This window comes from Scyliorhinus torazame, chromosome 1, assembly GCF_047496885.1.
Source record: "Scyliorhinus torazame isolate Kashiwa2021f chromosome 1, sScyTor2.1, whole genome shotgun sequence".
NCBI lineage: Eukaryota > Metazoa > Chordata > Chondrichthyes > Carcharhiniformes > Scyliorhinidae > Scyliorhinus > Scyliorhinus torazame.
In genome coordinates, this window is record NC_092707.1 from 80,853,416 (window position 1) to 80,863,903 (window position 10,488).

General features: G+C 43.1%; 1 protein-coding gene across 1 annotated transcript; it reads right to left on the bottom strand.

The window, feature by feature from the left end:
• Positions 1-3,142: 3,142 nt before the first annotated feature.
• Positions 3,143-10,089, bottom strand: xbp1 (X-box binding protein 1). Its single transcript, XM_072497083.1, has 5 exons — positions 9,730-10,089; positions 8,961-9,057; positions 8,549-8,668; positions 5,257-5,420; positions 3,143-3,491 (listed from the first exon to the last, which is right to left on the bottom strand). The coding sequence occupies exons 1-5, from the start codon at positions 9,936-9,938 to the stop codon at positions 3,302-3,304; spliced, it is 780 nt and encodes a 259-aa protein (XP_072353184.1). The 5' UTR covers positions 9,939-10,089; the 3' UTR covers positions 3,143-3,301.
• Positions 10,090-10,488: the final 399 nt, after the last annotated feature.

A 10,488-nucleotide genomic window follows, 5' to 3' on the forward strand; every position in this document is an offset into this window, starting at 1 on the left:
TACTCGTGCGACTCGGCCAACGTTGTCTACCTCATACGCTGCAGGAAAGGATGTCCCGAAGCGTGGTACATTGGCGAGACCATGCAGACGCTGCGACAACGAATGAACGGACATCGCGCAACAATCACCAGGCAGGAATGTTCCCTTCCAGTCGGGGAACACTTCAGCAGTCAAGGGCATTCAGCCTCTGATCTCCGGGTAAGCGTTCTCCAAGGCGGCCTTCAGGACCCGCGACAACGCAGAATCGCCGAGCAGAAACTTATAGCCAAGTTCCGCACACATGAGTGCGGCCTCAACCGGGACCTGGGATTCATGTCGCATTACATTCATCCACCACCATCTGGCCTGCGAAATCCTACCAACTGTCCTGGCTTGGTACAATTCACACCTCTTTAACCTGGGGTTACCCCATCTCTGGATCTGTAAAGATTTAATCACCTGCTAATGCTCGCATTCCAAGCATTGTTTGGCATCTTTGAATTTGTCTAGATATGTGTTTCTGGAACAGACCTCTTCATTCACCTGAGGAAGGAGCAGCGCTCCAAAAGCTAGTGACTTCGAAACAAACCTGTTGGACTTTAACCTGGTGTTGTAAGACTTCGTACTGTGCTCACCCCAGTCCAACGCCGGCATCTCCACATCATCTTCTTTTAAAGGGATAATATAAGGCCAGTGGTCAGGGAACCCAACCGATCACAGGCCTCTAGACTGGATAAATTGTGCGCTGTTGAACCTGATACGCCCAGCTTCCAAATCAGGATTACCAAAGCACGGCAACTAATCTTCAAACTCAGTCGGGAACTTGTGTCTCACTTTCCGCTAGAAACCAGACACATGGACACTCTTTGCCTAGCCCCTCCCTGCTGAATCCATCAGGATATGCAACACACGATGCTGCAGGATCTCAACAAAACCAAGACAGGCCTTTATCAGGGAAAGTACTCCATCAAATTCACAGATTCTCTCCTGCGCCTCCAGCATTCTCAAGATACTTTGCGGTTCCTCAAGATGAGCACCAAAGACCTGCAACGTGCAGCCAAGATAATCATCCAAAACAACACTCTCAGAGGCAGTCATCATCCCACTGTCCACTGCAGTGCTGAGACATAACCCCACTCATCAGCAACAATACCGCTGCAAGCTGGGCCCCACTCCAGCCCCTTCCAACCGTCTCAATCACATGAGGATTCTTTATGATTTAACTGAGCTTATCACAAAACTCCAATCAGGATCACCTATGCAAATATTACCAAGAATATGTCCCCAAAAAAGACAATTATGAAATGTGCACAAGGATAAAGCATTAAAAGACGAGCAGACCAGAGCTCACCAAAATGCAGCCTTCCCAGTCCTGTGTAATTTTAACAGCGGAACCTGATTATATTTTGCGTTTTGTATCATGATTATGTATAATGGAAACCAGCTGTTGGAAACCCCAGTGGAACGGTCTCCTTTAATCAGGATGGAGCATGGGATTAGGGGTTATTGGTGTGTGTTTGTTGTGGGGGAGGGGAGGGTGGAAATAAGAGTGATAATCAGTGGGGAGAGATCCTGACTTGTGGAGGGAAGAGACAGGCCATTATCAGTAGGAGGGATGAAGGCTTCCTTGATTGGAATAAGGGAATACTGCTGTTCTTCCTAGCCCACAAGAAGTGCTGTAAAAGGCACTTAACGTCCCCGAGTTCACCACTCCCACATTCCTTTCACTGCTTGGCTTCCAAGTCCCAGGAAATCTGGCTGGCACTTATCAAATTCATCATAGGATCCCAATTATGCTGTAGGAGCCATATTAAAGTACAGTCTTCTTGCCAGGACACTTATAAATATATGGGTGCTCTGCTAGACCCTTTCCCAACTGCTGGGGAATAAGGCTTTTGTTTCTATTTAATCAACATCGGTAAAGATCAATTAGAAATCTGTTCCTATTGGTGTTCTCTTCTGCAAGACATTCAATCTCAACTTGTCACCTTTTGTTCACTTTTGCACTAAGGTTGTGAGTTCTGGAGCTCAGTACACCTTGTGGAACCCAAATAAAGCATTGGTGAGTTTGTCCTGTGGCACAATCACTGACCACAAGATTTTCACAGTAATTTTATTGCAGTGTTAATGTAAGTCAACTTGTGACTAATAAAGATTATTGTACACTCTCTGGAAGGTTAGGGTGGACGAGATGAAGCTTCAGTGAAATTGCTTTAATTATTGAACTAACAAATGATCTAACATCGATTTTCATCCAAAGAATTGCCAACTTGTCACTGTTGCCAATTTTCAACATCCATTCTTCATGTGTTAGCTCAACCTACTATCTACTGCAGTGTAATACCTCAAGTTGTTTTTCAGCATAACGTAGACGAGACTAGTTCATTGCACTTTTTTTTTTTTAATTGCACAAATTTAAATATTAAAATTGAGAAGCATCTTACAGTTACAAACAGCCGATGGTGAAAATCAGACAAGCATTTACATTGTAAATTTTTATTACAGAAACTTCGTATATAGTATGCATCCACACACGAGTGGCTGATCTGTACACCACAGCATTGTGATATCCCAGTACAATATATTTAATTTGGGACAATATTTACAGTTGCAAACAAGGATCATTGTTTCAACTTCAACTAGTCATCGAAATCGGGTATGCAAGAGAGTAATGACAACTAAGATACAGGCTTACATATCAATTTCCGATGATATAGACTGGTGCATCATGAGGAACTTCCATTCCTCTTGTGGTACACTGGGACTTGTACAGGGAAAGCCAAATGCACAAGTGTTTGCTTTATGGTTACATTTTCAAACCAGTGTTCAAATAGCTGAAACGTTATGGTACAAACAAGGCAACTCGTTTTAACATGGTCTTGGGTAATACAAGCAAGTTGCCCTGTATGTACTAGACAGAATCCAGCTCTACTTGAACCAAACTTTGGGACCATTTATACTGCTATTAATTGGGGGAAAAGTTCACTTGTGAAAGTGTCCTCCCAGCTGTTATCCAGAGTTAGTGGGGAGGACATATCACTGAGAGGAGATGGGGATCCTTCATAATCAGAGTCACTGTAGGAATCTGTAGGACAGGTGGGCTTTTCTTGATTTTGCCTGGATGAAAGAATGTTTGTAAGTCCCAGTTCAGTGATGAACTCATCTTCCAAGGGTTCCTGTTTGAGCTCCACTTGTAAAGGGGCTTCGGCTATTCCTTCATCTGTGCCACTGAAAGATGCTTGCTCAATTTTGATGGCAGTTTCGCTGCTCTGTACTAAGCTGGCCTCAGCGAGAGGCTTGTGGTAGAAGTGGTCAAAGTGGATCAGTTCATTAATGGCTTCCAGCTTTGTTGATGGGGCCCCCAGAGGGGCAGAGTTGGAGGCTGGTAGGGAACCACTGTCTTCACTGTAGGCGCAATCCCCCAGGTTAGCAAAGGATCGAGATTCCTCTTCACTGAAACGGAGCAAGGCTTCTGGGTCAAAGTAGTCCAGAAAGCCCAGGAAGAGATCAGACTGGAGGGAGAGAGAGGAAAAAAGTCAGTTAGACACTTTCTCAGCATTGACAGGTGAAACATAAACGATGCAGAAATTCAAAAGGTGAAGCTTGCAATTCTGGGAATCAAAACAGTTTCAATACAGGTAATATGGTCACACCCTTGTTACTAATTTTAGGACAATCAAGATGGATAAGAGGCTCTTTATGAACATTTATAAAATAGTGGAAGATAACAAGGGCCATTAACCATGTTCAAGCTTCCTTCAAAGCAGGTTTCTGATCACCCCTGAAAATTGTTAGTATAATCATTCACACATGTTCTCAAACTATGAAGTGATATTGACTGCTGGAGGGGAGATTGATGGTATATGTTAGAATGCAGACGTTTAAGTAGGATGCACTCCTGGTTATAATTCATGAAAACAACATTGGATAGAGAAAAATAAAAAACAAAGCAGTTTGTTTCATATTAGGTTGGGACATCTGCTAGCTGGCTTGAGATTATTTTATTCCAGGATAAAATGCACTCAGGACAGGTTTAAACTGCTGTCAAGATGTTCTGAGTGTATAGCAGTTTTTGATTGAAAAAAAGAAAGTGTAGAAATGCGTTCAGTCCAAACAAATGCTCAAGTCAACTTTCGTACATGGTGCCCATTTCGAGAATACATTCAAGGACAGTACGGTTAAAAGTTACAGAACTTCAAACAGAAATGAAAGTCAAAATTACTTTCTAATTGAAGTCATGGTTGCACTTGACTGACATTTTGTCTCAGGGTGGGGCGGGGGGCAAGATGTCTGAATGCAGCCCAGAAATGTGCAATATTTTCAGGTTGTTTACAGTCCTCCTCACTGGAGGGGAATGGGGCAACCTCAAATATAGTTCCCATTGAATCTGGGTGGGATAAGTGATCTGACCTGGGCAAAACATCCAAGAATGTCTACAGTGTGATCTGCTGCTACAGCAGAACTACTATATTGAATGTCAAATCTTAGGAGACGGTGAAAATCCTGGTGCATTGAAGTGAAAGCAGGTTACTTGCCCAGTAAAAGGAGCCACGGGGTGAAAAAAAGATTAGTACAGAATGAGTATTGCTGAAACGAAACGGTTCTTCAGGAGAAAAACCAGTTCCTATTTTCAGTGTTGAGCGTGGGATATGGAAGATATGCCACATTGTTGTGAGACTTGTGCATATAAAAGGAGGAATGCAGTCAGCAGATTTTTCCCTTCCCTGGCTGATGCTGCTGATAAAACCAGCCCCAGACTTTCAATTGCCACCATCACTTCCTGTGCAAGTTACGGCTTTAAAAACAAAAACATAGCAAGACCCCAACCGTAAATTGCTGAACCCAACTTGCCCACATTAGTTCAGTTCAGTATTTGCTCTTCTTTTTTTAAATTTCCTATCCTAATTAAACCATCTGGGGACGTCTTAAAAACAGAAAGAAACACTTGAAGCTGCCATGCAATTTACCAATACCCTGTTTAATGAATGAATTAGTTATTCTGAATGGAGATGTTGGTCAAAGATAATGATCTTTCACTTCAGGTCAATCCAGTGTTTGTTTCTAGACATTTGACTGTTTTCCACTGCCCTACAACTGGTTAAATGCAGTTTATCAAAGTGCAGCAAAAGATGGCTTGTCAAGCATGTAAGACAGTAACGACAAGAATTTCACGGGAATTGCTAGACGTGCAAGCTTCATGGGAACTTAGTGGTGGTCCCAGAGGTGCTTTCACCCATTACCCACTCTGCTGCCCATCTGGGCCGCCCCCAGTCTTACCTCAGAGTCTGAAGAGTTATTGCTGTCAGAATCCATGTGGAAGTTGTCAGGCTGGCACACATTTGGGCCTGCACCTGCTGCAGAGGCACACGTAGTCTGAGTGCTGCGGACTCAGCGGACCCAGCTGCCAGGCTGATTTCTTCCACTCTGGCCTGGAGAAGTATCTGCACGGCAAAAAATAAATCAGCACAAAATATCTAAGTACTCAGCACCGTGAGCATTCATTAATAACCTGCGTTTATTTATCTATTGTAGCTCAACAGAATAAACATGCGCTGGACTACACATTTCTTCCCCCCACCCCCCCCCCACCTGCCAGGTTTCAATGGTGTGGGTGGGCGGGGGAAGAAAAAAAAAAAAAAAAAGAGAGAGCTGGGCAGACAAACTCCAGCAGATGAAGCCCATTCAACCCCAAAAGTCTGCTCAGCCATTAACATTGCTGGCAGCGTTAGATTACCTCATGGCAGCCAATTAGGATCATGGCACCCACCCTGTATAATCCAGCCCCCTTGCACCAAGCCACAAAAGGAGATAGAGCAGGCAACGGAATCTCAGACAACGGAGGTACGTTTGGGAATATTTGCAAAGATGAGCAAGGCAGAGGTTTGGTGAAGTATAATGGGTGGAGGAGGAGGAAAGTAGTTGGACCAAGGATCTAAGCAACTGAATGCATGGCTGACAATGGTGGTGCAATGAAAATGTGGGATGCAGAAGAGGGACAGGCTCTATTGCCAATATTCAACTACAATACAACTTATTTGGAATTGCAAACAGAGCAGTTACTTGGATATGAAGTTCTTTCTCCCCACTGAGAAATAAATAGTATTCTTGCACTGGAATATTATACAATAATATTACTTTTTAAACAAGTGGAGATGCGAGCACAAATTGTCATGGCCACATTCATAAACTAGGTTTCAATAATTCACATCAGTATCCTCTGTAAAACTCAAGCTTATTTACAGCAAGTGTTTTCAAAAGCAGGATACCCCTATCAGGTCAGAAAATTAACCAGCCCAAAATTCATGCTTTAATGCAATACTGCAGTTTAGATACAGGCAAGATTCAGGTAGCATAGTGGTTAGCACTATGGCTTCACAGCGCCAGGGTCCCAGGTTCGATTCCCAGCTTGGGTCACTGTTTGTGCGGAGTCTCCACGTTCTCCCTATGTCTGCATGGGTTTCCTCCGGGTGCTCCGGTTTCCTCCCACAAGTCCCGAAAGACATGCTATTTGGTAATTTGGACATTCCGAACTCTACCTCTTGTGTACCCGAACAGGTGCCAGAATGTGGGGCTTTTCACAGTAACTTCATTGCAGTGTTAATGTAAGCCTACTTTGTGACAATAAAGATTATTTTAAAAATTAAAAATTACCATTTTGTGTCACAATTAGTGATGGGGCACTAAGGTACATCAATACTTGGTTCCCATCATTGTTCATGTGAGTGTGCAATGATTGCTGGGCTGGATGGACACAGAACAAGCAGAAGACCATTCTGCCGTATCAAGAAATGTCACAGTACATCAAATGTCAGACTTTTCTTCAGGCATGATCCCAATTTCCTTCTCTACAGTAGCTTCCTTACACACCATACCATCTAAGATAGCCAAAATAAAGTATTTCCACCCTCCCTTTAAAAGGAAGGTTTTAAGTCCTCTTTAATGAAATATTTGTCATCCAAGCTCCTTAAATACTTCAAAAGGGTCAAACTAGAACCTCAGTACAAATATTTCCAGCCTTTCATTCCAAGAGGTTATGTAAAATGGCTGCACCTCAACAGGCAACATGATTTGGAAAAGTGGATTTTAGTCATTCTTGCACTTCAGATATGATCACCCCTCATTCTGGTAAATTCAAAGATGTATAAACAGATTCTACCCGATCTAGCCTCAAGTCAATCCTGTCATTCAAAAGAGGCCAATAAACCTTTGTTGCATTCTCATGGCAAATGTATATTCCTTGGGCAAGGTGGTGAAAAACTGTACACAGCACTCCAGATGCAGTCTTCCCAAAGCCGGAAACAATTGCAAAAAGACATCTTTGCTCTGATTAGAGGGATTGGAATATAAAAGTAATTTGCCTCCTAATTCCATGCATTACCTGCAAAGTTCACTTTGGTTTGCTCACAAGGACACCCAGGTCCCTCAGAATACAAACAACTTCCAGTCTCGCTATTTAAAATATTTTGCTTTTCTATTTTTGCTACAAGTCAATAGCTTCACATTTCTCCGATTATATGCCTGCTCACTTCAACCCATCTATATCACTTTGCACCTTCCTCATAGATCATGTTCCCACCTCACTGCAGCTGCAAACATGGTTAACATTATACTGGCTGTCCTCATCCAAGTCATTGATTATAGATTGCAAATAGTTTGAGGTCCAAGTACTGACCTGTCGCTCTTGCAGACTGTCAATTCAAACTGCTGTTTATTCCTAGTTTTCTGTCCATTAACCAATCCATGCTAATATATCACCTCCAATCCCAGGAGCCCTTTAAAGTCTTTGAAAATCCAAACATCACATCCACTGGTCTCCATCCTCTCCCCAAAATGCTAATTCCCATTCAGAAATATGTCGACTTTCCCCGTGTTACAAAATACATGCTCTGTTTCCACATCCCTAATAATAGATTAGGAATCAAGGAGGGAAGAGTGATAACGGCAGAAGTGTTGTTAGCGTTGGATAGGTCAGGATGGAGGACTCGCTATTACACCATCCAGGATTCAAGACAAGCTGGAGTTTAATCGTGAAAATTAAAATTTAAGAGGGGGGTGGGAAGGAGGTAGAAACAGGAGATATAGTAATATGTGATCATTGGGAGTCACACATTATCAGACTGGGACAATTACAAATTCCAATTCATAAATTACTAAAATCCTGAGCACGTTACAATGGCTCAGCTTTTTTTCCAAAGAAAAAAAAAAGAGCAGTTATCAGCACTTCATCGAGAACAACCTGCAAAGTTCGTCCTGACCAAAAATAATCTATTTCAAATCTTAATGCATGCAAATAATCCACTAAGCAAATTGGAAACTGGCAGGTCACCAAGTTTTGAAGGGTAGGGGGGGGTGGTGCAATTACACAAAAGCCCAATTCTGGGCCTCAAGGATATGAAAATTTCTGTCTCCTGGTTACCACAGCTGACCTGCCAGTTTGGGCAGCTCATATTCCGGGACATGGCACCTTCCACCAGCTCGTGAGGACCTAGAGGGTTAAAAACCATTCACCTACATTTTTTTTTTTAATTCCCCAAACTGGAGTAATTCACAGTCCGTCTCACACATTTACCTTCTCTTTTTCAGCATCCAACACTTCCATGCCTAGCCTCTGTCTGAGTTCCCTGTTCTCAGACAGCAGGCTATGTGTCTTCTCATGTAAGAGTCGGTTTTCTATCTGTAGTTTCTGATTCTGTGGGGTTCAAAAAAAAAAAGAGAGGGAGGGGTGAGTGGGAGAGAAGAGAAACATTGAATGTTGTGATCCAGAACAAAAAAAGCTAAAAACAAAAAATCCCTGCCGCGGATTTTTTTTTTTTAATTCTCCTGCCCCAAATAAATTGGACCTTTGTATCTGGAGAAGGGGGATAAACCAAAAAAATAGTCAGTGCTTTTCAACCTGAATCGCTGCTGCAATCCGAGCTGGAAGACTGACTGTCTTTATTCTGGACTTTAAATAAAAAGGGGGAATGCCAACTTCTCCTCACCTCGGATTCCATCTCCAATACTTGCTCTTCTAGTTCAGACATGCGAGCTTTTTTCCTGTCTCGGGCTGTCTGTGCCGCCACTCGGTTCTTCAGCTTCCTTTTTAAGTTTAAAAAAAACATTAAAAAGTTACTTCACTCTAAAGCCTTCAGTGCTGTAGATGCTGCGTAAAAATTACAGAGATACAAGTGTTCTTAGTTCTCAAATCCTTCAATCCCCAAATTACAGAGAGATAAGTGAATAAATTGTTGCTTCGTGAATTCAATCCTATGATTCTGCTTAATTAGAGAGATACTGAATACATTGTTGCTTCATGAAGTCAATGCCTTGATATTGTTTAAAATGTGAGATGGTGAATGAATTGTTGCTTCATTCCAAGTCCTTCAATGAGCGCTTGTTTTTGATTAAAATTACAGGAGGAGGGAGAATGTGTGTATTTTGAGTGAGTCAAAGGTCGAGTGTGTCAGTGCGTTGCGCAAGCCCAGCCTGAGCTGCCACGCAGGCAGAAAGGAATCAGACACTGAAAAGGAGAATTGAGACAGAAATGAGGAAAAGAGCCTCACTGCTCAGCCCAGCAACGCAATCGCCGGGTCGGCGTTTAAACATGTCGTTAATCCGGTCGCACACAATGAGAAAATCCGCACTGACAGCCGCTCCAGTCCCACTTTAACCGGTGCTGCAGTCACTCCGGTCAAAAGCCCCCATTCGCTGCCCTGCCCGTTTCCCCCCCCACCTTGTTGGAGCAAGCTCCCCGCACCCCCACTCCCCTACCTCCGCAGTGCCTTCTCCTCGGGGCTGAGGTGAGTGAGCCGCTGCCTTTTCCTGTGCCCGTGGCCGGCTGTCGCCGGAACCGAGGGCGAGTCGCTCTGGGGCGGGTACACCACCGAGATGTGACGGCTGACCTCCAGGCCGCTCTGCTGCTGCTTCCCTCCCGGGATCAGCAGCACCTTGGCCGAGCCCGCAGTGTTCATCGCCACCATCCTCTCGCCCTGACAATGTATCGAGGGAGGAAGATTCAATGATACTTTTTTGTTGCTGCTGCCCCCTTGCCCCCCGGTGCCAGGTGGGTTATTGCAGTGAACCAGAGGGAGTTTCTCTTTCTTTCTCCCTGACACTCCGTCTGATCTGATAGTGCACCCCTGGGTCAATTTCAACTGTCGTGTTTTAACACCATTGGTTGAGCAGCCTGTGCGTCATCGAAAACCTGCAGTCTTATTGGTCATATCGAAGAGTAACTCATAAAAATAATAGCTCAGATGGCGACAGTTCTTGTTTATGAAGTTGCTGCAGTCATTACACACATATATATATAATCACACCCGTTAATATCATGTACCTCTGTAACCATAATAAAGTATAACATCATCACGCATATATAAAACCTACATCTATCAAATATATATAATCACAATATGGATATATGAGGCATACAATATACACAAATAACTAAGAATATTTCTCTATATATATTTAATTAGGTTAATAATAATTATGCATGTGTTTATTTAATTGTATTAATCATAATGTATG

Excerpts from the sequence above, each read along its gene's own strand:
- xbp1 (XM_072497083.1), bottom strand. The coding sequence starts at position 9,938 with ATGGTGGCGATGAACACTGCGGGCTCGGCCAAGGTGCTGCTGATCCCG. Across the intron at positions 8,669-8,960 it reads TATTGGAGATGGAATCCGAG|AATCAGAAACTACAGATAGA; the intron begins GTGAGGAGAAGT and ends TGAACCCCACAG. Across the intron at positions 5,421-8,548 it reads TGGATGCTGAAAAAGAGAAG|ATACTTCTCCAGGCCAGAGT; the intron begins GTAAATGTGTGA and ends TTTGCCGTGCAG.